A 26,977-nucleotide genomic window follows, 5' to 3' on the forward strand; every position below is an offset into this window, starting at 1 on the left:
TGGTCTACAGTTAGCTCATGCTTTCAACATTTTTCTTCCCAACTGTAAGGCTTAGAGACATATTTTAAAGAAATGGAAGCTTAAAAAATAAAAATAAGCTACTTTTAAAAATTAAAAATAAAATGTTATGGCCACTTAAGATCATATGGTAACATAGGTGGCTTCATAATCACAGTACAGAACTGATGTATTTTCAGTAGGGGCTGTTAAAAATCAGTTTGTGGGAAATTTCAGCATTCTTAGATTTTCTTTTGTCACAAGCTGGAATGAAAAATTTAAATGTTGACATTTGCTATGAAATAAAGATGTCATTTAGAAATATGAAGCCTACATTACTAAAATGCTTTATTTCAATTAAGTTAAACCTTATCATTTTGATTTTTTCTCCAATATATCATAATACTCAAAATAAAGTTGAAACACAGCACTTCAAACTTATAGAAATATGCACTGATAAATTTTGTTGAAAATTTGAACCAAAGCAACATGTCTCTATGGAATGCTTACATTTTCATGGAACCAGCATTTTCCAAAGGAAAATTACTCCTTAAAAGCATTTCAACCAGCTCTGAGGTTTAAGACAATGTATCTAATGCATAATATTATGATACAAACCTTTGTTCTATAAAAGAGTACTGAACTGCATGAGAAGGATTCCTCGCTGGTGTGGACCAGCAGTTTTCAAGGCGGATTATTAGATGGCCTGGAACCTGTCAGAGGACAGATACAAATTAATTTGATGAATGCAGCATTCTGCCTTTAAGAGACATTAGTCTCATCTTTACCTAATACATGTTTATGAAGAACTTGGAGAAGCTAATGATGTAACAAATGATTACATCAAACCCTTTTCAAGATACAGATGCATGTTAATTAGAGGCAGGTCATTTTTTCCCCCTACGCATATTACATTCTATGAAAAATCTGGGAAGGGAGGGTTGAAACCTCTCCCAAATTTGGATTGATTTCAGCAAATAATTTTGTCTAAAAGCAAAGGGAAAATTAGTTGCTTTGAAACATTTTGTTTCAACATTTTCTTCTAAAAAATGACTTCTTTTTTTTAATGTGTTCCAGCCCTCCCTCCATGATAAACAGAACATTTAATTTCAGATAGAATAAAATATCTTAAATTGACCTGAAACTGATTCCACCTCCCTCCCTCCCCCTACCAATCCTCAAAACTCTACGGTTCTTCGGGAGAAAAGCAAAAGAAAAAAATATTGGTTTGGTTCAACCACAAGCGAGATTGAAAAATTCATTACACACACATTGCTAGTTGAGAGCCTCACAAGCCTACTAGAAACATTAATACAGAAGTTTCTATATACATCAATACAGTATTAAAGACACTGAACATCTAACTTACCAATATGGCCTTCACTTGTGACAATTTTTCAGGCCATTAAAATATTTTAAAAAATTAAAAGCTTGCATTTTGTTCATATATAAACATAAGCACATCAAAATTTAGCATTAAACATTGCTATAAATCTGCATTTGAAAATGCAATATGGTAGGTACACATAGCTGGGAGCAGGCTGTGGGGGCAGGAGAGGCTGTTGGGCAATTTAGGGGGTGCTCATATAAATTGTCACACGTGTGGGACACAGTGAAGATCTGTTGTGATGAACCTTTCATTGCCCAAGAGTGGAGCTCTCTTTTGACAGGTCATAAGAAGTTCATTACAGAAGTGCTGGATGTATAAGGGAGTGACCAGCAGAGTGGAGGAGGTAGAGGGACATCTTGGAATATCCTAATCTATAAACTTCAACAGACTTGCTCAAATTCACCAGAAGGAGAACTTTTATCCAGTGAATCACAGGAAGTTCATCAGAGGGGCTGCCTCCAGAGTGAAAATGATAGCTCCTTCCTGAAACATCATGATCTTCAAGTATTCACCTCTCCATTCCCCCATTCTTATAATCAAGGTGAAGACATGGTGGGAGCAGGCAAGATGATGGGTAAATTTGCAGCAGAGAGGGCTTGAGGGACAGTACTAATGGCACTACCTAAGTATGCCACTCTACACTTCAGGCCAATTCTTCTGAAGTACTTCCTATGATTCACCACTAAAGGAAATGTAATAGATCCTCTAAGATGGGGATTTGCCTCTCAAAGAGGCATAGCCACAAGAGGAATTGGATAAGGATATATAGTTGCAGGGAGAGAGCATGGATGTGAGGGATATTTGGAGGAAGGCCCAGAGGCTGTCAATTGCTGTAAAGCAGAGATGAGAGAAGGAGCTCCTTACCGACAGCTATCCTGATCCCCTCTGCCCACTGGTTTCCTGCCTTAGTCGAAAAGGCAACCTGTCTCCCAACTTCCATAGTCCCCTTGTCCAACCCCATCACTCAATCTCATTCCAGACAGAAAATTATTCTTCTTTGTTACACTTTTATGTTCATCTGTGTTAAAGTATCAAAATAAACTATCATAAACTCGGGAACCAGCAGCGGGAAGGAGAGGAGGCAGCACATGTGTGTCCCGCACGCACGTGTGCCCTTCTTACCAACCAACTGACCGGAGGCGGCGGCGGCAGCAGCAACAACAGAGGAATCGGCAGCGGGGGCAGCAGCAGCTGATCCCCCGAAGGTAAGTGGGGCAGAGGGACCCGGCGCAGCTGAGCCGGATCAGGAGGGGAAGCCCCCCGGGTCCCATATAGCTGAGCCGGTAGGGAGCCGCGCGGCGCGAACAGAGCGCGCAAACAGGCGCGCTCTGTAAGAGCACGCCGGCGTTTGCGCGGGCGTTCGTGCCGGAGGGCGGGCCAGGAGGGCCAGGAGTGGGACTCCTGTAGGTGTAGGGAGTAGACACTGCGCAGGTCTACAAACAGCAGCTTGTAGAATGGTGTCGACGAGGAGTACTGCTAGGGCCTCTGCCAAGGGGGACAAGGCTACCAGGGGCAGGTCTGAGGCCTCCACCCAGACCGAGCCCATGGGGGAGCCGGTGTCCCCCTACCTCCTGGCCTGTGGGGTATCCCCAGCAGGGCCGGGGAGAGCAGAGATTGGGGGCCCCCACACCTGTCCAGCAGGTGCCCGTCTTAGGGCTCTGGAGGCGCAGGTGAGGGAGCTCCGGGAGGATGTTAGCAGGCTGAGGGGGATCAGGGAGGCGGAGGATGAAATTGACAGTTATTTCCTTTCCCTGCAGGCCAAGGCACCCAAGGAAGAAGCACCCTGGGGAATACCCTCCACAGCAGAGTGGCAGACGGTCACAGCCAGGACCGGAGCAGCACGCAGTGAACCGGTACCAGCTTCTCCAGTCCGACTGGTGAACAGGTACGAGGCCCTGGCGACCCTGCAGGAGATGGAAGGGGAGGAGGAAACCCTTGGGCAAGAAGAAACACCACGTTCTTCACACTCCAAACAGATCAAGAGATCCACGAGGACCCAGAGGAGGAGGCGACAAGTGCTCGTCATAGGAGACTCCATCCTGAGAGGTACGGAAGGACCCATCTGTCGCCAGGACCCCTCGGCACGAGAGGTATGCTGCCTCCCTGGAGCAAAGATTCGGGATGTGACGGAGGTAATCCAGGCCAGGATCAAGCCCACCGATTATTACCCCATGGTCCTAGTCCATGTGGGTACTAATGATGCGGCCAGGAGAACCCCCGATCACTTGATGGCAGACTACTGTGCTCTGGGTGGCGTGCTGAAGGAGTTCGGTGCCCAGGTGGTTTTCTCTTCCATCCTACCAGTGACCGGACGAGGAAGACAGCAGGAGAACTGCATCAGAGAGACCAACTGGCGGCTTCGGCAGTGGTGTCTCGAGGCAGGCTTCGGCTTCCTGGACCATGACCCGCACATCACGACGAGGGACATGCTCAGCTGGGATGGGCTTCACCTGTCCCCCAAAGGTAAGCGTGTGTTTTCTTCTAGGTTGGTGGATCTCCTCCGGCGGGCTTTAAACTAGGCTCGTCGGGGGGAGGGGAGTACGAGGGCAGGGGAAGCTGTGGACCACCAAACCACGTGGCACCCACAAGGACAGACCAGCCTGAAGAAAGAGAGCATTGGGAACCTGAAAGCCATGGGGAGACCAGCACTACAGAACAGGTAAGAAACAAGAAGGTAAGAAACAATGGGCCCCATGGGACTGGGAGCGGGGGGGCAGCAAAGGCACCAGACGCAGGGCTCAAGTGCCTATATACTAATGCTAGGGGCATGGGGAACAAGCAGGATGAACTAGCGCTCCTGCTTGCACTAAACACCTATGACTTAGTGGGGCTAACAGAGACCTGGTGGGATTCATCCCATGACTGGGCGGTACATATTGAGGGCTACAGATTGTATAGAAAGGACAGGTCGGGGAAGAAAGGGGGGGGGTTGCACTTTATGTCAGTGAGCAATATACATCAACCCTCATCAAGACAGAATCCGAGGCTGAGGAAGTAGAAGGATTGTGGGTTAGGCTACATGGGGGGCAAGGAGAAAGGGATTTGGTAGTAGGGGTCTGTTACAGACCCCCACACCAAGGGGAAGAAATAGATGCGGGGCTCCTGAGGCAACTCTCGGAGACCATAAAAGTTAAAGAGGCGGTAGTCATGGGGGACCTAAACTACCGGGACATCTGCTGGGAGACGCAGACAGCAAGGTCCCATCGCTCACGCAGGTTTCTAACTTGTGTACAGGACCTCCACGTGACACAGGAGGTGTATGGTCCCACTAGGGGGAATGCCATACTGGATCTGGTATTGGCAACGGGAGATGACATGATAGGGGACCTCCAGATCGGTAGCTATCTGGGAGACAGTGATCACCTTATAATAGAATTCAACATAAGACGGCGAGTGGGTAAGGCAACTAGTAGGGTAAAAGTGCTAGACTTTAGGAAAGCTGATCTCATTGCACTCAGGCGATTAGTCAAGGAAGCACTGCAGAGTAGGAGTTTTGAAGGGATGGGAGCCCAAGAAGGGTGGCTGTGCCTAAAGGAAACGATCCTTTGGGCACAAAGCAAGACGATCCCCGAGCGAGGCAAAAGAGGGAAAGGGGCCAGGAGGCTTCCATGGCTGACCAGAGAAATCCAGGACAGCCTAAGGGCCAAAAGGGGAGCACATAAAAAGTGGAAACAGGGTGAGATCACTAAAGATGAATATACCTCCTCTGCTCGTGCTTGTAGGGAGGCAGTTAGGCGGGCCAAAGCTACCATGGAGCTGAGGATGGCAACCCAAGTAAAGGACAACAAGAAATTGTTTTTTAGATATATAGGGAGTAAAAGGAAGGCCCAGGGAGGAATAGGACCCCTGCTAAATGGGCAGAAGCAATTGGTGACAGATAGGGGGGACAAGGCTGAACTCCTCAACGAGTTCTTTGCCTCAGTGTTCCTAAGCGAGGGGCACGACAAGTCTCTCACTGGGGTTGTAGAGAGGCAGCAGCAAGGCGCCAGACTTCCATGCGTAGATCCTGAGGTGGTGCAGAGTCATTTGGAAGAACTGGATGCCTTTAAGTCGGCAGGCCCGGATGGGCTCCATCCGAGGGTGCTGAAGGCACTGGCCGACGTCATTGCAGAGCCACTGGCGGGAATATTCGAATGCTCGTGGCGCACGGGCCAAGTCCCGGAGGACTGGAAAAGGGCTAACGTGGTCCCCATTTTCAAAAAGGGGAGGAAGGAGGACCCGGGCAACTATAGGCCGGTCAGTCTCACCTCCATCCTTGGTAAAGTATTTGAAAAAATTATCAAGGCTCACATTTGTGAGAGCCCGGCAGGACAAATTATGCTGAGGGGAAACCAGCATGGGTTTGTGGCGGGCAGATCGTGCCTGACCAACCTAGTCTCTTTCTATGACCAGGTTACAAAACGCCTGGACACAGGAGGAGGGGTGGATGTCGTATACTTGGACTTCAGGAAGGCCTTCGATACGGTATCCCACCCCATACTGGTGAACAAATTAAGAGGCTGTGATGTGGATGACTGCACAGTCCGGTAGGTGGCGAATTGGCTAGAGGGTCGCACCCAAAGAGTCGTGGTAGATGGGTCGGTCTCGACCTGGAAGGGTGTGGGCAGTGGGGTCCCGCAGGGTTCGGTCCTTGGACCGATACTCTTTAATGTCTTCATCAGCGACTTGGACGTGGGAGTGAAATGTACTCTGTCCAAGTCTGCAGATGACACAAAGCTATGGGGAGAAGTGGACACGCCGGAGGGCAGGGAACAGCTGCAGGCAGACCTGGAAAGGTTGGACAAGTGGGCAGAAAACAACAGGATGCAGTTCAACAAGGAGAAATGCAAAGTGCTGCACCTAGGGAGGAAAAATGTCCAGCACACCTACAGCCTAGGGAATGACCTGCTGGTTGGCACAGAGGTGGAAAGGGATCTTGGAGTCCTAGTGGACTCCAAGTTGAACATGAGCCGGCAGTGTGACGAAACCATCAGAAAAGCCAATGGCACTTTATCGTGCATCAGCAGATGCATGACAAATAGGTCCAGGGAGGTGATACTTCCCCTCTATAGGGCGTTGGTCAGACCGCAGTTGGAGTACTGCGTGCAATTCTGGGCGCCACACTTCAAGAAGGATGCGGATAACCTGGAGAGGGTCCAGAGAAGGGCAACTCATATGGTCAAGGGCCTGCAGACCAAGCCCTACGAGGAGAGACTAGAGAAACTGGACCTTTTCAGCCTCCGCAAGAGAAGGTTGAGAGGCGACCTTGTGGCTGCCTATAAGTTCATCACGGGGGCACAGAAGGGAATTGGTGAGGATTTATTCACCAAGGCGCCCCCGGGGGTTACAAGAAACAATGGCCACAAGCTAGCAGAGAGCAGATTTAGACTGGACATTAGGAAGAACTTCACAGTTCGAGTGGCCAAGGTCTGGAACGGGCTCCCAAGGGAGGTGGTGCTCTCCCCTACCCTGGGGTTCTTCAAGAGGAGGTTAGACGAGTATCTAGCTGGGGTCATCTAGACCCAGCACTCTTTCCTGCTTATGCAGGGGGTCGGACTTGATGATCTATTAAGGTCCCTTCCGACCCTAACACCTAACATCTATAAACATGCTTAATAATTGCTTTTTTATTCTGTTTAGCACTAACTTCTGTATTGTTTGATTAACCATCAAGACAAAGCATTTCAAAGGATGCACATGACTTTTTCAGAATTTTCTTTACCAGACAATTTCAAAACAGAAATTTTGTCTTCTACGTAGCACTCCCCTCCAGAAATGCAAACCATTCATAATGCTGAAGAATCTCTCTTGGGCTCTTTGTAAAGTACTATGATTGCAAAAATGTTTTGGCTTCACTTTGCTATGCATTGTTTATACACTTCAAAGGATTTATTAAGAAATCAATTATGGTAGTACCATATTGACTTTGACAAAGATGTTGTCCTCTAGGGTTAGGAAGGGAATAGTAGTCCACATGTCCTCAAAATCTGGGTCCTTGTACAGCATCATTGAGACAGAAAAATTCCCATCTTCTGTGTTCAGTGTAATGGTTCTGCAAGCAATTTAGATAAATCAATGATGATGGGTAAATTTGTGGCAGAAAGGGACAGTGGGGCATAATCTCACAGAAAAAGAAATAAAGCTGGACTATTTTAAACTGTACCACACTGTCTAAACGTGTTTAGTAAAGTGTGTTCTATAGAGAAGCAGAAATGAACTAGATGTACTTTACTCCTCTAAACCCTCAGAAGGGTGCAGCTCTTGGTCCTCGCTGACTGCTTAACAACACTTCCAGTAGAGTTTGGTAAAAAAAACTTAGTTGGAACTATTTTCTGTGTGTGAACATGGTTCATTCAAACTGGTCTGGGAAATTCCACTGATTTCCCCAAAAAATTGTTTCAGAGGAAACCAGTTCTAACAATAGTGAAACAACTCATTTATATTTTTGAAGAAAAATATATTCCATTAGTTACTGGTCTGTTTTCATTTCACAATTTTTAAAACTTTGCATCATATAATATTTTTAAAAGGCAAAATCAAAACATGTAGCTGACAATACATTTTTCCAGATTTTTCTTTCACAGATAATTCCAAAATTTACAATATTTTTTTCCTATTCAGAACTAATATACAAGACAATTTCATGAAACAAAATCTCTGTCCTTAACATAGCTTCAGTGATGCAAAACACCCATAAAGTTATAGTAGGGATGTCAAACTGATGGCTCGTGAGCCAAGCCATGTCACGTGCCCTGTGAAACTGGTAGAGCAGCTGGGGATTTGGGGGTAGGACACCTTGGGGTGGGGACTGCTGCCTAAATCCAGGGCATGGAGCCCCATTGGTTATGCATGTCTGAACAAGGGATGAGTGACAGCTGTATTAATTCCTGCTTTTGCTGCTCACCCTAGCACCATGTACACATCCAGCCCTCAGGCAATTCAACTCCCAAAGAAGACTTTATCCTATCCAGAGGTATTTTCAATGGGTAATGAACTGCCATGCTGCCTTGTGGGCCACCATCCTACTCTTCAGTGCTGGGGGTCTCTTGAGAGGAACCGGGTACAGGCCAACATGTTCCCACTATTTCTAACTGCCAGAATGGACCTCTGGCCACTGAAACCATGATATAAATCAGATCTCTAATTTAAGACAGAACATGGCCTTTCCCTTGGCTGTTCCCAGATCAGGCTAGCACAGAGGTAACTTATGTTCCTCCTTTCCAAAGGTCTCATCTTGAACAAAGTTAACTCATAAAGATGGGATCTGGGCCAACAAGGGCATATTTTATAATACCCTAAATCCCAGAAACCATAACTATTTTGGTATAACCCAAATGGCCAAGTAGCAAGGTGCTGTGTAAACAGCACCAGGGCTAGAAATTACTCCTGGCATGTCTTACAGCATGGGTCAGCAACCTTTTAGAAGCAGCAGACTAAACTAATGAAGCTTGGTCCAATGGTAAACCACTGCTTCCAACCCAGCCACCGGTGCAGCTTTGCAAACCTGATGCACTTGGTTGGCAGGCTGGATCCAGCCCATGGGTCAGAGGCTGCTGACCCCTAGTGTTTCTTCTTACCTAGGTTTTTGGATTTTTTCACCTTCAAATGTTCTTGTTTCAGGAAACAAAATTACTTATTAAAAAATAATTCAAAGAAACCAGGTTTGCCATGGAACACTATATAGATGTACTATAAACCAGGCTAGTAGATGGGTGCCTAATGATTTTTTCTGCCAGGTGATACATAAAACAGTTACTAAGGAGTTAGGTTCCAGTTCAGCCAAGTATTAAATACAAACTCAAGTCATTGCGTATAGATTGGCAGGTGTTTAAAATGCTTTGCTGAATTGGGTCCCTAACTGCACTTTTTGCAAGAATAGGGTTGTCAGCTCCCATGTCCCAGACAGATTCCATTTCTAGTATTTAATGTTGAATTGATTAGTCTAGGCCCAGATCCACTTAACTTCTTGGCCACTCTAAGAGCTGCAAATGTATTCATGCATACCATCAGACTCAGTCATAACTCCCATCTGTTGTGGGTGCTCTCTTTACTGTGACTCACATTGTGCCATGCTGCAAGGGTTGGAAGGAGGTTTTGTGGCCCTAGAATTCATTGCCTCTTCTCTGGTCTTTGTATTTTGGGCTTAGACATTTGCCACAATGCCTGCAGCACACTGAGGCACTGCTTCAAGAAAGAGTCTCTCTGACAGGAGGCCTGCATCTCAAGGATGCTGATAAATTTGTAAGTGATTTGTGTTACAGAAGAGCCTAAAGGTATCATGAGTGATTAAGACCCTACACTTTTAAGCACTGGGAATACATAAAAGAGGAGGCCTTAAATCACAGAGAAAGTCTATGACAAAGCTAGAGCCCAAAGTGTCTGAATCCCAGTCCATTGTGTTCATAAGATCATTCTTCATTTTAATCAATCTGCCCCCCAGCCAGTATTACTGTACTGTGCACAACTTGTAAAAGGACTAGCTATAGTTCTGGATGAAAGGAGCTACGTGAAAAGTAACGTATCAGAGGAATAAGAAGTCTACCCACCTTCTTGCTTAATTTGCCTCAGTTTTTAATGACTCTAGACAGTTTAATGGTACAAGATTAAAAAATAATGGATTTACCTGATATCAACACTGATCTTATTATCCCCATTAGGCTGCTGCACCAGGTAATTAATAGGGTATCGGCAAGCAAATGTAATATTGATAAAGGTTCTTGTAATTACTTCAGAAAAGTTACTCTGTATGGTGTTGGTGAAAACAATATGTGTATCATCAGAAGCCTGAAAGGTGATAGAAAAAAAGAGTTGTTGACACATGCTATTTATTCATAAACAGCCTAACTTGCATAATAAACTGCGAGTAGGTACATTATCCCTCCGGTAACTCCACCAAAGGTGGCTGCTATTATTAATTATAATTATGTTTAGTTTTGTTGTGCCTAGAGCCAATGCAAGAACAGGACTCTTGCGCTAGGCTGGAAGGGGTGAGAATGTTAATTTTGTTCAAAGCATTAACAAATAAATGACTCCAGCCACAAGTGTGGGAAAGAATGCTGCCCAACTGACAGGCGATCCAGTAAGTTCTTGGAGAGCATTGGAGACAATTTCCTGGTGCAAGTGTTGGAGAAACCAAGTAGGGGCCGTGCTCTTCTTGACCTACTGCTCACAAATAGGGAATAACTGGTGGGGGATGTAGAAGTGGATGTGGGCAGCAGTGACCACAAGATGACTGAGTTCAGGATCCTGACAAAAGGAAGAAAGGAGAGCAGCAGACCGTGGACTTCAGAAAAGCAGACTTCGACTTCCTCAGGAGTCCTGATAGGCAGGATCCCCTGGGGGGGTCCAGTCTCGGGTGGAAAGGAGTCCAGGAGATCTGGTTGTATTTTAAAGAAACCTTACTGACGGGGCATGAGCAAACCGTCCTGATGTGCAGGAAAAATAGCAAATGTGGCAAGTGACCAGCTTGGTTTAGCCGAGAAATTGCTGGTGAGCTTAAACACAAAGAGGAAGCTTACAAGAAGTGGAAGCTTGGGCAAATAACTTGGGAGGAGTATAAGACTATTGCTCAGGCATGCAGGGATGAAGTCAGGAAGGCCAAAGTACAATGGGAGTTGCAGCTAGCAAGGGACGTGAAGGGTAACAAGAAGGGTTTCTACAAGTATGTTAGCAACAAGAGGAAGGTCAGGGAAAGTGTGGGTCCCTTACTGAATGGGTGAGGCAACCTAGTGACAGGTGATGAAAAGGCTTAAGGGCTCAATGCCTTTTTTACCTCAGTCTTCACAGGCAAGGTCAGCTCCCAAACTACTGTACCTGGTAGCACAGTTTGGGGAGAAGGTGAGCTGCCATCAGTAGTGAACGAACAGGTTAGGGACTATGTAGAAAAGCTGGGTGTGTACAAGTCCATGGGGCCAGATGCAATGCATCCAAGGGTGTTGAGAGAGTTGGCTGATGTAATTGCAGAGTCACTGGACATCATTAAAAACTTGTGGTGGTTGGGGGAGGTCCTGGACAACTGGAAAAGGGCAAATACAGTGCTCATCTTTAAGAAAGAGAAGAAGGAGGATCCAGGGAACTACAGACCAGTCAGCCTCACCTCAGTCCCTGGAAAAATCATGGAGCAAGTCCTCAAAGAATCCATTTCTAAGCACTTGGAGAAGATGATTAGGAACAATCACCAAAAGCAAGTCAGGCCTGTCCAATCTGATTGCCTTCCATGATGAGATAACTAGCTCTGTGGATGTGGGAAAAGCAGTGGACATAATCTACCTTGACTTTAGCAAGGCTTTTGATACCGTCTCCCACAGCATTCTTGCAAGCAAGTTGAGGAAGTATGGGTTGGATGAATGGACTGTAAGGTGGATAGAAAGCTGGCTGGATTGTCAGGGTCAATGAGTACTAATCAATGGCTTGATGTCTAGCTGGCAGCTGGTATCAAGTGGACTGCCCCAGGGGTGAGTCCTGGGGCTGGTTTTGTTCAAAATCTTCATTAACCATCTGGAAGATAGGATGGATTGCACCCTCAACAACTTCATGGATGACATCAAGCTGGGGGTGGGGGTTCAGTACATACCCTGGAGGGTAGGGCTAGGATTTGGAGTGACCAGACAAATTGGAGGATTGGGCCAAAGAAATGTCATGAGGTTCAACAAGGACAAGTACAAAGTCCTGCACTTAGGATGGAACAATCCCATGTACTGCCATAGCCAGGGATTGACTGACTAAACAGCAGCTCCTTAGAAAAGGACCTGGGGGTTACAGTGGAGAATAAGCTAAATACAAGTCAGCAGTGTGCCCTTGTTGCCAACATGGCTAACAACAGACTGGGCTGCGTTAGTAGGAGCATTGCCAGCAGATTGAGGGAAGTAATTATTCTGCTGTATTCTGCACTGGTGAGACCACATCTGGAGTACTGTGTTGTTTTGCCCCCAGCCCCCACTATAGAAAGGATGTGTACAAGTTGGAGAGAGTCCAGCGAAGGGTAACTAAAATGATTCAGGGGGCTGGGGCACATGACTTCTCAGGAGAGGCTGAGGGAAATGGGCTTATTTAGTTTACAGAAGAGAAGACAGAGGGGATTTGATAGAAGCCTTTAAATACCTGAAGGGTGGTTTCAAAAGAGGATGGAGCTAGACTGTTCTCCATAGTGGCAGATGAAAGAATGAGGAGCAATGGTCTCAAGGTGCAGCAAGGGAAATTTAGGTTAGATATTAGGAAAAACTCTCACTAGGAGGGTGGTAAAGCACTGGAACTGGTTACCTAAAGGTGGCAGAGTCTCCACCCTTGGAGGGTTTTAAGACATGGCTTGACAAAGCCCTGTCTGGAATGATCTAGTTGGGGCTGGTCCTGCTTTGAGCAGGGGGCTAGACTAGATGACCTCCTAAGGTCCCTTTCAGTCCTAACTTTCTATGATTCTATGATATTGTAAACAAAGTCAAACTATACATACAATAGCATTAGTAGATTCAACAGAAAGTACCTTAAGATTCACACATGCAGATTTAACACATTCACATATCTCATAGGGGGCTTCAGTCAGGGGAGGAGAAGGGGTGGAGATGGGAATGAGAACCATAGGAGCAGAAGGGTGACATAATTATGGGTGGTGAAGCAAAAGGGAGGGAACTGGGGGTTTAGAGTAGCTATCAGCCCCATATTCTGTCCTTCTGCGTGCATGCACACACCTACAGGGGTTCAGGGAGCTGCTCCCCTAGAAGTATTTGTGCATTATGTTGTTTGTGTGTGGGATCTAAATCCCTACTCCTTTATGGGGAGTGGTGGTCTGAATCCCTTCCCTGTACCCATATGGACCAAGATCAGACAGTGATGTGGTGTGGGGGTTGTCAAGGTTCCTTCCCCGTCTCTGGTGAATGTATTAGGATTTGGAGGAATCTTGTCCCAGTAAGGTTATCTGAACTCTAGTCCACATGTCTAGGAGGTCCTACACAGGCAGTGTTAGCAATTAAATACTGCAAATGTTTCAGAGCCTAGCTGTAATCCCTATTTCACTAAAACACGTGCAGAATGAGAAAGAATTACTTAGGAACCACACAGTGTTCTTTACTTTCACTTAGCTACAGCAGCAGCTTTGCTGCAAACCTACATAATAACAACTTCTTTAACAATCATTTGTTCCTATAAACAGCATTTCGACTTTGGTTATAAAAGACAGGAAATTCAATGGCAAACTGTAGAATTAAGATTGCTTGGGGGTATTTCATACTCTTCTCAAACATAGCAAAACTCAAACTCTTCAGTTCCTGGTTTTTAAGAAGTTAAGGCATACATCCAGGCAACCATAAATCTGCTTTTTTTGGAGCAATACCTCAGTAGGCCCACAATACACATAACCTGCTTTTGAACTGTACTGAACAGAGCGACCTGTGCCTGCTGTATAGTCAAAACCTTAGCCTATTCTACAGGAAAGCACCACATCTGCTAAATTTTACAATTCCTTTACCTGCTTTTATGGCCCCTTGACCTTACTCTCACAATGCCATATAACACTGTACTTTCACTTGTACAACATTAAACTGACAGACAACACTTGTCTCCCACCTACCGTCTAACAATCTTCTATGCAAGGTGATTCCTGAACTCTGTTACTGAAAAAACTGCACAATGTAGCACTCAAATGAGGCTTATTATTGTTCTCTGAGTGCACATCATTATTATTTAGCTTTATATCCTGTAGCTCTTTGCTTTGATCACATACAGGGATCAAGGACATGGCTCACCGCTGCCACAAAGGTCATGTTTTCTCCCCGACTCCGAGAGCTCTGACACCCCACAGCACTGCCAAGATACCCCAACTGTACCACTTAATGCAGCTGCACCTAGTACAGTGAATGCTGGATAGCTAATTCTCACTGGCAGCTGCCAACTCTGGGTATGCAGTAATGGATCTATATGACTTGGAAGAAAGGCTATGGTAGTACATAGAGAATTCCTTTTGTGTCACAAATTATTTTAAATTATAAGCTTTCAGCAGTTTGGACTGTGTCCTTGCACATGTTTATACCATGCCTAGCACACAGGGCCTCTGTACAGATCCTATTATAATGTTTACTTACTGTTACTGTTCCTTTAAATACAGAAATTGATAATGCATATTAGCAGCTATAAAATCCTACATGCAGTTTATTCTTGGGTTTGCTCTTCAGACAAAGGAATCAGCCTCTCTCTACCCCATAGGCCTGATAAAAATGTCAGCTGATAAGTTTAAGCTATTTCTTTCTTTCATTCTCAATCTCCTTCAAAATGAAGCCAATACTTACGGACTAACAATCTTCCTTTTTGTGTGCTGTGGATAACTGTATTATGCATAGGGGGTCATGGCATCTGATCTTATCTTCTGCCACATTAATGAAGGTTTCTTCTTTGTCTATGCCCTAGAATCCACACATTTGTAGCTAAAGAATCTTCAAAATACCCACAAACTATTTTCTAAACGTACAGTATATCCTACTTCTATGCATATTGGATAAGTGCATAATTCACTTTGTATAAGACAGCACCAGTCCTAACTTGCCTATTGCTTACATTTTAACACCAGCTTATCTACATATCAGGTAACAGTAAGAAACCTCTTAAGTGCATAGCTTCTTTCCACCCTGTAATAGGACTGAAAGAGACAGATGTACAGATAGATAATAGCTATATTTGTGCTTAGATGTACGATAAAGTATGTTCACTGAGGTGGAGCATCAGCCGTTTATTAAGACATGGTCATAAGGATGCCTGAAGATAACTAAAGCCCTGGTAGCTTGTATTCTAGAGGCAAATGAATGGGTGCAGAGGTGACGCCAATAGTGCAATCAGAAACTCGCCAATGAGGATAGTTGTTAAGATAGCACAGATGTTTGATTTCTAGCAAACTTCCTATCAAGATAAAAGATTTTAGTCATTTGTTTCCCTATAACTTTGAATTCGAAATAGTTCTGGTCTTATTTTAAATATTTTGCAGTGAACACACATATACATTTGCCCTCTTATTTACAATACTCTGCTAAGTGCAATACATACTAAAAATGATAATAGTACTTATTGGTCAAATGAATGCAATTGGAGGAAGTTGGTTCTTGGTGAGATTCTCTCTCAGATTGCCCCTACTGCTAATCCTTTGCATCTAAAGAGTTGTACGGACTATTCATGGCAGCATTTGGCTTTTTTATAGCTATGGAATATCATCTTTTGCCTGTATGCAGACTCTGTGTGTGTGTGTGTGTGTGTGTGCGCACGCACGCACGCACAGAGAGATGAAGAGAGAGAGCGAGCGAGTGAGCGAGAGAGAGCAAGGCTTTGCATTTGTCTGTAACAAAGCGAGTTTACATAGGCCTGTATTATTAGTTTGTTAATAAACTGACAGAGAAGATCTGATAGGATATGTATACTTTAACACAATAGACACGAGTCCTTGCTTCCACTGTCAATGTATTTCATGCACTAAGATATTTTACTACTACTACTAATAATAATTCAGATTACATGTAAAATTTGTATTAACTCAATATTAGTATAAGAATTCTTGGGTCTTCCTTAATGTTTAGAATAACAATAAATTAATACTGAGCAATAAAACACATACAGAAAATAAAAGGCTGTTTGATTCAATGTTATATGTATTTGTTATTCTGTGGTTCTAGTTAATTATAACTGTGGCGCACAAATTAAACTATATAAGATGACTTCATCACAACAGCAGTATCTTGTGCATATATTACCATTTGAGTTCCACAGTCTGTGAAATTGTTTTTAATGCTGAACACGTAAAGGTTTGCTGTCTCAGTACCGTGACATGCAGGGTCATTGAGGTATAAATCAGAGATCTGAAATGAAATGATCATTTATTTTTTTAATTGTTTATTACATCTTTAGCAAAAGCCTATTTCATGTTTAGATCACCACTACTTAAATCTATACAACAATGCAGGTCTCAAGACATAACATTTCACCTTCAACCAGGAAAAATAATCTTAACTACATACTGCAACAGAAAGTAAGCAGTGACCAATCAGAATGTGTCAACCCTCCTCCTTGATTCTTTTCCCACTTAACTTTTCTCAGAGCGTAATCAAGCTGTTAAATACCCTGGGATCAAATTTTGGTCCTGAGGGCCCATGGACCACAAGGAGGAGGAGGCATGCAAGGGACTGCATAATGCTTCCAAGGTGCTGGGGAAAGGAGCAATAAATAGCTGCACTTGTATACCTATATAAAAAGGTGGATAAACTGCTTCCCCAAATTGCTTTGATGGAACAGGGCCAAGACTGCACGTATCTGAGTAGATATTACTGACACAATTCAGACAATAATACTGTGTGCAACTCTTTCCTACAGAATTGTACTGAGGAACGGTGGCAGATAAGTGTCATGTAATCTTTCCTCTAATTCTTTACTGCTGTAGAAGGCGGATGTAATTATAGCCTGCAAGTTCAGATGATCCCTTTTTGTTTTAAACATGCTGTCAAGCACTGCTTTCTAATTTACTGCATTCACTCAAATCCAGAACGAGTGTTTTCCCCCCTCATTCAACCTAGGGAAAAAGAAGCTTTTCTTGGATTTGAGCATGGTCAGAGCAGACAGCTGCTGTAGGTCCTGCTCCAGCTGCAGTCATGACTCAGGGAAGACTGTGCGGTGTGTGGGGGCAGGAAGGATAATGGGGGAAGGGGAACACAAGGGACATGGTGCAGTTCAGGCTGCAGTAGACCAAGCTTTGGCAGAAAAACCGCTGCAGCTTCAGATTTGGTCCTGGACCTGGAACTAGAACTGCCACCATTCCAGCTGCCTGGTTGGGGCAGAAGCTATGCACTGGGAGTATAGGGAAGATAAGGTGAAAGATGCCTGCCCCCGCAGTGGTGCTGCTTTCCCCATTGCTTTCCCCCAGCCACTGCTTTCTCCACTGCAGCAATAGAGGGGAAAATTCAAAACAACCTTCCAATAATTAGATTTTATACATGGAAAATTATAATAAATTTATAGTTTTCCATGTGTAGAATCTAATTATTGGGAAGGAGTCTTAAATTCAAAGTTGGCTTGGATTTGGGTAAAAATGCTAATGTGATCATGCCTGATCTTTTAAGACAATTTAAGTATTCTCAGCAGAACTTGAGAAAGGATATTTTGGTTTTGTTGCAGGACTACAAATAAAGTTATGATTGAACTGAAACATTCTTTTCCCCAAATAACAAAGAAACAATTTTCTGGGCTAATCTTTTATCAATTTATATCAGCTTATAAATGAATGGGTGAAAAAAGTTGTTTGAAAATGAAAAACCCATACTTTTTTTTTTAAATGCTGGAATCTAACATTTCCTAAATGAAAGACCTTTGTTTTTATATATATATATATATATATATATATATATATATAAATGGTTTAAAAAAAATTTGTCCTGTTTTTTGATTGACACCATTCACTAAATTAGGCCTGAGTCTGCAAATAGTTTCTGTATTCCCTCAGACTGTATCTTGGCTGTATTCGCCAAAAGTATATATAGCTATATCTATATATCCTCCACCACTCCCTGCTGTAATTATCAGCCGAAGACAAGCTAGTAAAGTCTCACACTTTCCAGAGCAGCTCCAGCAAAATGGTGGCAAAAGAATAGTGAGTGATTACCATATGTGGTGTTCTTTACACCCTCAAATTTTACATTCCAGAAACTTGTAAAATAAACAAGTTAGTAGACAATGTAATCAGAGAGAAATAAATAATAACCAATATGAAAATAGCTCTCCTAACAAAACATGCAGCAGTATGAAAGAATGAAAACATTTCACATTTTATCAAATTTTGTTTTCATCTATTGCAGAAAAATACATGCATTCTATACAGACAAGGAGGAGAGAGAATCGACTCTTAGGGAAAAATCTCTCTCATGCTATAGGATATAAAACCTAAATGTTTGATGGTTTATGGAGAAGTGAGTAGAAACAGCCACATGAAATATCCCTGTGCGTGAGCTGAATGGAAAACAAGTTTTTGCCCTATTAAAGATATTGATAAAACTGGAAAACTCTCTGGAAGACTGAAAGACTTACTGGAAGACTGTCATCCTCATATCAAGGGGATGCTACTGATACCCGAATGATAGAGATGCAATAGTTTTCCTTAGAGCTTTTTTGTTTCTTAATTCTTGTGGAATCTGATATTTGGGCATGACTTTCAAAGGCAAGAGGCAGAAGCTACTTTCTAGTAGCTGATAAAGCAGGCTGTCACCTATGAAAGGTAGCATTTCCCTGGCTGGTGTAATCTCCCTTTTGGGACATTATAACTCAGTATCTGGGTAACTTAAGCATGAACACTATTAAAAGGAGCCAAGAAGGTAAACGTTTATGTTTTATTCATAACTGAAAGTGATACAAATGACTTCAAGTACCAATGCAAGTGCAGTGTGAATAACAGTTCACAGGGCCAAATATAATTGACTTCACAGAAGCTTCCATTGATTTCAGCAAGAGCCATGACAGTAGAGCTGGCTCATCACTTGTTGTCTATTAAAATCTAGGAGCTTGCACAGTATTACAACTGCATGAAATGCAGGTCTAGAACTGTCCGAGAGGAAATGATGCTACACTCAAGAAAAAATAAAATTTCTGTATTTGAAGACACTCTTTTAAACAAAGCATCTGAGCAGTTTGATGTACAAGCGGAACTTACAAGGATTGGAGGGTTCTTGCTTAGGAAAAAATCACTTGGAATCTCCACCTCAATCTGGTCTTTAGCACAGGTGATGGTTTCGTTGATTTCTGTATAAACATTAAAATTAAAGTTTTGTAACTCAACTTGACTCTCAGTACATTACAGTCTATATTTAACAAAAATATTCTACCTAAAAGTGAACAAGGATTCCTTGGTTTAAATACTGAAACTTCATTCATGTATATACATATACACATATATACTACATTTATGTGAATCCAAGACAAGGTTTCTCCCCGCACCGTTCAGCATGAGGGAAAAAGTGCTTTGTCTTGCATTTGAGGGGAAGAGGGAGCAGACAGCTGCTGCTACTTGGACACTGGTCCCAGAATCTGGGTTAGGGCCAGAATCAGAGCCACAGCAGCTGCCTCTGCATGCCCTCTACTGCCTTTGTCTGCCCTGCCTGTCCCCACGGCTTCTGCCCCCTCCGTCCTTCTTACCATCAGGTACAGCTCTCGCTTCGGCTCCATTCCCTCCCAAGGCATAGATCCCATGGAAGCTCCATCCCCTGCCTAGCTAATGAATAACAGGACAGCTCTAGTCCCTAGACTCCACTGTGTGGATGGGCAGGGACCATGCTACCATGTACCCTGTGCTACAGAGGGAATGAAGCCAGAGCTGCATCTGACAGTAGAGGGTGCAGAGGCCACAGGGCAGGCACCAGAGGCACAGGTGATGGGCTCACTGCAAGGGGAAAATGTGGCGGGGGGGGAGTCGAGGGAGAGGGGGTTGCCTGATCACCCCAGCCATCAGCCCCCCTGCAGCTTTCCCTGCTGTAGCAGTGGGGGGAAAGGGGAAGGCAAATGTACAATGACCCTCTGATAATTAGATGCTATACCTGGAAAATTATAACAAATGTATACATTTTTCATATGTAGAATTTAATTATTGGGGAGGGGTCGTCAAAGCTATCTTGGATTTGGGTAAATATGGTGCATATTTGGGTAAATATATATATATCTCCCTACACATAAGAATATAACAAAAATTAAGAAAAGGGCAGGTACACCTGAGAAACAAAACAGAATTTGTACCGCCACAGGAAATGTTGACATTTGTTTTCACCCTGAGTTTGAAATACCAATCTTTTTGGGGGGACTGGGAGGTTTTGAAGACAATAAAGATTGAGAAGATGACAAAACTAAACATTCTAAATCAAAACTGTTGGTTTCCAGTGAGTTGGACGTTAAACTTCAACTGCCCAAGTTATCCAGTGTCTCACAGATGCTGTAGCTCTGGCATTTCATGGCCCCCTGTTCTTCCCACTGGAGCAGGCTCCTAAATTGGACTTTATGCCACATGAGGAGGCACTGCAGTCATTTGTCTTTGACAATGCCCAATGCAGCTGGATCAAAGGAGACAGTGCATTTTGAGAGATGTAGCCCAGCCTAAGAACCCAAGGGTACATCCGGAGATGGAGGTGGGGAGTACAGTGCTATGACTGCACTCCCTTCCGCAGTACAGCACGAACTCTTCAAAAGAAATAACAGTGACTCCAGTTCCTTGGAACCCGAATGCCTGGGTCCACTGAGGAGTCTGGGTAGCAGGAACTGAGCTCAAACTAAAACGGTAGGGGGTGGAGAGGAAGATGGGGAGGCTCAGCTACAGCCCCTAGGCCTGTGGGTGACATCCAGTGGGGCTCAGAGGGAGAAGGTACAGAAAGAGCAACCTGCCTACCATTGCTGTTGTGGAAACAAGAAGTCCAGGGCCATGGGGAAGTGGAGCTGTAGGCATGTCTTTCATGCCATGGTGTGAGCACCATGCAGCACCTAGTGAAGCAGCTCAAGCTGGAGACAGCTGTGGCACAGAACAAGGTAGGGTAGGGGACTGGGAGACAGAGGGTGGGATTATTGTAGCACTGGCCACATCTGCCACTGCCTCCCCCCAACTTTCAAACTCCTAGATCTGCCTGTGAAAGAACCTTACCCTCAGGCTAGAATGGAGACATGCAGCACACAAACTACAAGGCAAGCTGATGTGAACTTTCTTTTAGTTCAATTTAACAAGCCGTAACAATCTGATTAGTGTTGAAATGATCCAAAAACAAAATATTTAATGATCATTATTTACAACATAAATGGAAAAATGCCAGCAAGACTGAAACTTTTCCTCTGAAACATTTTCAATCAGCTGTAATTGTATTTGTCACTGGAAAATTATTTTGACACAAAGTTCCTGGTCAGCTCTAGGACCCAAAGTTATTTCTCTGTTTACAAATTATCTCCCTCCATTCCTGTCTTTTGTATTCAACTCACACTCTCCATTTTATACACTGCTCTCTGCATGTCCTTCCACAGCATTTATAAAGTGAGCTTGGGCTCATGAAAGCTTATGCGATATAAGCCTGATTTAGTTAGTTTATAAAGGTGCACATGTACGTCACATCTAGGGACTTCAGGAGACTCAGACAGGTGTGTGGTTTTACATGTCATATGGTAGAAGGCACTGTAGGACGAGCTGAACTTTAAATTATTAGTTTTATTCTTAATATTAAAAAAAAATCTCTCTCTTTACATAAGAGCAAGAGTAAAGCCCAAAGTGCATGTTTCCTTCACATATTGTGCATTGTTCCATATACAGTCAATGAAGAATATGGATTTGAGATCTGAGTCAGATACAAAACTTTTATCTTTTGTGTTAGTGTATTGTTCATTCCTTTTAGGAGAATAATCTTCTCTTTGTAAAAACACTTGCATAGTATCCATTCTGTTGTGCCTTTATGCCAATCTAAATATTATTTGGGGGAAACTTTACAATGTAAATTATTAATACAAGAGATAGTAATACCCCAGTGAGTCAAAGTTTACATTGGAATCTTTAATCCAGTCTTTTTTGTGTGTGTGAATCATCCCATCTCCATCACAGTTTATCAATTAAAACCTAATTTAGCAATTCCCTAATTCACAGACAGAAACAATAAGGAACATAGTAATTACGTCTTTACCATCTAAAGGTTCTTAATGATCTTTGGAATAATAAACCAGCACATCTCCTTTCTCCATAGTATTAACATGTGTACAGTAAATCTTACCTACATTCTACCAAGCACCTTTGATGTTAAAGCGTTCTTATTATTCTTCTTTAAATATAACCAATATTTTTAAAAAAGAAGAATAAATTCTGTCATCTTGAGAATCTTCCATTGAACACTCCATTCTAGGGGAAACTTTCAAAACATGTCCTCATCCAACATGCACACATACCAATTAGTTTCTTAATAAATAATATTTTAAAATAAGGAACCCAAACCTGAAGTCCTTACTTAGAAAGAACTGCTGTTTGCCTGAGCAAGAACAAAGTAAAATCTGGTTTAAAATTAGCACCACAGTTTGGGCCCAATCTTAAATATTTTCAGTGTCCTTCACACATCAGTGCAGCAATAAGGCACATCAAGGTTTGTACTGTCTAGACTATTAGGGCCAGTTTTCAGTGTAATATGGAACAATGAAGCCAAAGACAGAATAACTTCAGTCACTTGAGATACAGCAAAAGGATAAGAAAAATCCATTAACTGTAAAACAAGACGATTATTCTTAGTTTCATTAGCTCTTCTCAAAGTACAGACTGTCAGGAACTGGATACTGGGTGAGTCTACACAAGATACTTACTGTGCATTGGCCTAATAACACTGTGCAGTAGCATGTAATGGCAAAAACCACGCTAACAGCCTACTGCACAGTGTTATTAGGCTAATGCGCAGCATCACTAAACGTGTGCCAGTGCTACTGTGCAGTAACTGTAGGTACTGTGCATTTAGTTTAGTGCTTTATTAAGGAAGTACTAAACTCACAGTATCTGAGGTGCATTAATGAATGTGTAGAGGTGCACATTGGTTCACAATGGGTGACGACAGACATGCTGCTCCCCACTAACTCATGGCACTTTGCAAGAAACATCATGAGTTACAGCAAGCCTCTGAACCCAACAGATGTTTGCTGTTGGGTCCCGGGGCTTGGGAGATCGAGCTGCAGTTTGGAGCACCTGAAAGTCTGAAATTACTCTTCCCTAGCCCCATCCCTTCCTGCTCTTAGCCCCAGTGCTATCTTCAGGATGGGAGTGGGGAAAAGAAAGGGGAGGGAACTCAGTTCAGGGTTTGCCCAACCTTTGCTGGAGAGTTGGGTGGGTGGACTGTAGCCCCCCACCTCCAGTCCACCCACCCTACCTTCCAGAGAAGGCTGGGTAAACCCCAGACTGAGCTGCCTGCCCTCCCATCCTGAAGACAGTGCTGGGAGCAGGGCTGGGCTGTGTAAACCAAGCCCTGCTCCCAGTGTGTGCTGGCAGGTGTTAATCAAGGTGCTCCACTTTGGAGTGCCTTCATTTGAACACTTATGTAATGAGGGTTCAAATTGTCATGCGACTGTACCTTTTTCAAGCACTCTGCAGCTGTGCACTTTGGTAAGAGCACAGCTCTGGAGTGCTTCAGAGGTCTGATAGCACAACAAAATGACACTTGTGTCAGTACCCAATGATCCTGAATGCTTAATCATGCTGCCTCAATCTGTGAGAAATTTACATTGTACCATTTATGGCTCATTCTATGTATGAGATACATTTTGAGAGGAGCCTGCAGGGCGAACATCATTCTAACAGAATCAAGAAGAATGAAAAGCAGCTTTGGTTTCCATGACTCAGGTGCAGGAAGCTATCCATTCCACAACAGGATCTAATTGAGGGGATGAACAGATGAAACAATTATTCTAATTGAAAAAGTTTGGAGGAGGAGCAGAGACTTGCAATGGATCAGCCTGAAGTGTAATAATGATCATGAGTGTTCACTCTATCCCACAGTAAGCAGACGCCAAACTGGTAACTTAGCAGCTATTTCATTCTGATGAAAGCTGCCTTAGTTTAGCTTCATTTACAAAAAGATATAAGGGCACATACAAAATAGTTACAACAGTCAGTTGACATACTCACAAGCAGTATATTTCCCCTCTTCTTTCCCCTTTAAAGAATCTTGTTTTATCTTTCCATAACTTGAAAGCGCTATGCACAAGTCTTTGGATTGGGTTAATGATGTAATAAAAGCTGTAGCTTTTATTAGTCAGTTGTAGCTGGCTTCCTTAGGTTTTTTGATGACTTCAGTATTTATTCTCAGTGATGATTCTTCTGGATTCACTCAGGTATCTTTATCATCACAACAACAGCCAGAGACTCCACACATTTTTTTTTTGTGCTTAACTTGTGTAGTTGGCTGTACAGATTTGATAGGCAATGATGGCAGGCTTATTATTGATCCATTGTTCCCTCCTGTGTTTTGAGCCCAAGGTAGTCTTTTGTCACAGAAACATCATCGTTTTTGATGGGTCTGCCCAAGGACACAGCTGGAATGAGATACCTTTCAGAAAGTTATGAAGAAATGTACTAACTTATCAAATAACCTTTTTGCCCTGCTGGTATGAATATTCTTGTTCATGACTTTTGAAACATCAGCTCAAACTTTCTGTTCACAGCTTACTATTTTCCAGGTGATAGAAAAGGAATATAGCTAAAGAGCTTGAGAGTGTCATTAAACCTAGATTTCTTATATGAAAGAAACAGGAGTGAGCTGTGACCCCCCTCCCAACCTGCCCCGCTAGAGCAGGAATCTACTATGTCTTTCCTCTTATTCAGTGTATAAAAATCACTAGGCAGGTTATTAGGGAAATGCTAGTTAGGTAATCTATAGTATATAGATGGTACCTAGCCTTATACCCACTATTGCTGATCCCCCTGGCATATGGAAAAGATGGAATCACTACTCTTGGAATTTGGGGCTTTGATAAGTCTAGCTGCTAAGACTCAATTTCAGGTAAGATTGAGATAATTTTGATTGGACTGGAGGAAGTAAGAATTCTATTATTATCCTTCTGTGAGGAAGAGTGTATTTGTGAATCAGGATTACAACACAGTATCCTTAGACTCAAGGTTGCAGCTGGAAGTAGTTATGTCAAAATACATTTTTTGCACTGGGTAAGGTCAGAGAAACCTTGAATTCTGGATGCAGCCCTTGCAGTTGCTTATCCAAGCCCTTCTTACCTGAAAGCTTGAAGGGAAGCAGCAAATACCAAGTTTTTTTAAATGCTACAGAAAGGCTTCTAGCTCTAATCTATTGCGTTTCCAGTTGAGTCACTAGTCCTACCAACTTGGCCACTCCCTGTCAGCTGTAGCCAGTTAATTCTATCTCTGAGGAATTTCTGCTGCCTGCAAAGCCTGGTACAACAAGCCATGAACACTTTTGTCATATTGGAGAATGACTCCCTCCACTTTTATGAGCAGTTAGTGCTTCAACAGAACAGCTCATGAAGGCCCTTATGTTCTAATTGTGTTTCAAAATGTCACAGTGGTTCCTGGTTTAAATGTTTCATTCTGGTATGGGTCATTAGCTGTGGGTGGCAGGAAAAGACAAGTCAATTTCCTGCTTTTCACAGACAATTGGTATTTATAAGGGGTCTCATTTCTGTAGACATAATGTATCCAAATTACCAATCTTGTTTCCAACAACCCTGAGGTTCAGGCAGGGGAAGGATAAAAAGATTCAGGAGGCAACTCCCCTTTCCAAACAAATCCCTTCCTTTCTCCATTTTCTTAGCATCTCAGTCACTATTCATTTGGGACAATGGCCTAGTGCCAGTTACAGAAGCCAAGTAACCAAGCCAGGAATGCAAATGGTTTAGCATTATGTAAGGCTGGGATTATTTAAAGTGCCTAGGGGATAGGTGCTCAATTCCCACTGAAATCTCAGATAAAGCTAAGGGATAAGTAGAAACATTAACAAATATGAAAGGAAAAAGCCAACTTCATGTAAAACTCCATTCATTTCCTTAACGCTCTGCAGTTCTGTAGGCAGATGTGATATCTTTTACTAGACCAACAGAGTAGTTGGGAAAAAGTTCTTGGCAAGCTTTCAGACAGAGTCACCCTTCTTCAGGCATAGGGAACAGTGGCTTACAGGGGAGAGGGGGGGTCCATGCTTGGTGATCGGCCACCAGGGGCTCCCTTCCCCCACTCAGCGATCAGCCACTGGGAGGACTGCAAATGCAAGTATTGGCCCCTGGACTCTGGAAAGCCATGGTACACCACTGAAAGGGAGTTTCTGCTGTTCTGAGAGACTCCCTATGCCTGAAGAAAGGTGACTGCACCTGAAAGCTTGCTAAGAATTTTCTTCCAACTACTCAGTTGGTCTAATAAACGATATCACATCTACTCAAAGAACCTTACCTGCCTATGTCCTTAGACCAACAGGACCACAACCAAAAACCCTGCAGTTCTGTAGCAGATACTAGGTGAGGACAGAAAATACTTGGAACTAAGCTCCAGAGTATTCCTGGCAGATAATCAGTTAGGGTCCCTTTCTCTACTCACTTAAGCACAGTGTAAATCCAGAGAGAATTAAATCCAATGTAAATCTTGAGCAGGAGAGAGTTGCATCTTACAAGAGAATCATAATATTTGTAAATCTTTAATGTTGAAAAGCACATCACCACAATGTTAGGGATTATCAGAACAAATGCTGATGTCCTCACACATGCAAAGATAAAGCAAGCTGTGTACTGCTCTAGGAAGAAGAAACAAGAGCCAAGGTTCAGTCCTGTCTATAGTGGAATAGCTACAGGGAAATTTCTTAATTCCCAATTGAATATGAAGTAACTGACAAAAAAAAAGTATCCCAGTCTTTTCACTTCTCTTTGATCTCATGCTTAAACCAGCACTTCTGCTTGGTTTCCACCCTGCCCCCCACCTTGAGACAGAAGTTCATTTTTTTCCTGTGAATCTCTCACAACCCTTGCCCTATTAACATATGACATTTCTAATTCAGATTATTCCAAGCTGGATGCCAACTGACTCCAGTGGCATCACAACCTCAACCCAGTGGCAGCCTGTTTTGAGGTAAAGCGCCTTGCCCATGAAGAAGAGGAGACAGCACA

General features: G+C 43.3%; 1 protein-coding gene across 1 annotated transcript in view; it reads right to left on the reverse strand.

Annotated features, from left to right (window-relative positions):
* The window catches only part of LOC109283392 (uromodulin), a 39,735-nt gene extending 13,799 nt beyond the window's left edge, over positions 1-25,936 (reverse strand). Inside the window, exons 1-6 of the mRNA XM_059713786.1 lie at positions 23,988-25,936; positions 19,029-19,117; positions 16,090-16,194; positions 9,990-10,150; positions 7,283-7,418; positions 616-710 (exon numbers count right to left, since the gene is read on the reverse strand). Coding sequence (XP_059569769.1) covers positions 616-710; positions 7,283-7,418; positions 9,990-10,150; positions 16,090-16,092 — 395 coding nt within the window. The 5' untranslated portion in view covers positions 16,093-16,194; positions 19,029-19,117; positions 23,988-25,936. The remainder of the gene's footprint in view (positions 1-615; positions 711-7,282; positions 7,419-9,989; positions 10,151-16,089; positions 16,195-19,028; positions 19,118-23,987) is intronic.
* Positions 25,937-26,977: the final 1,041 nt, after the last annotated feature.

This window comes from Alligator mississippiensis, chromosome 1, assembly GCF_030867095.1.
Source record: "Alligator mississippiensis isolate rAllMis1 chromosome 1, rAllMis1, whole genome shotgun sequence".
Taxonomy (NCBI): Eukaryota; Metazoa; Chordata; order Crocodylia; family Alligatoridae; genus Alligator; species Alligator mississippiensis.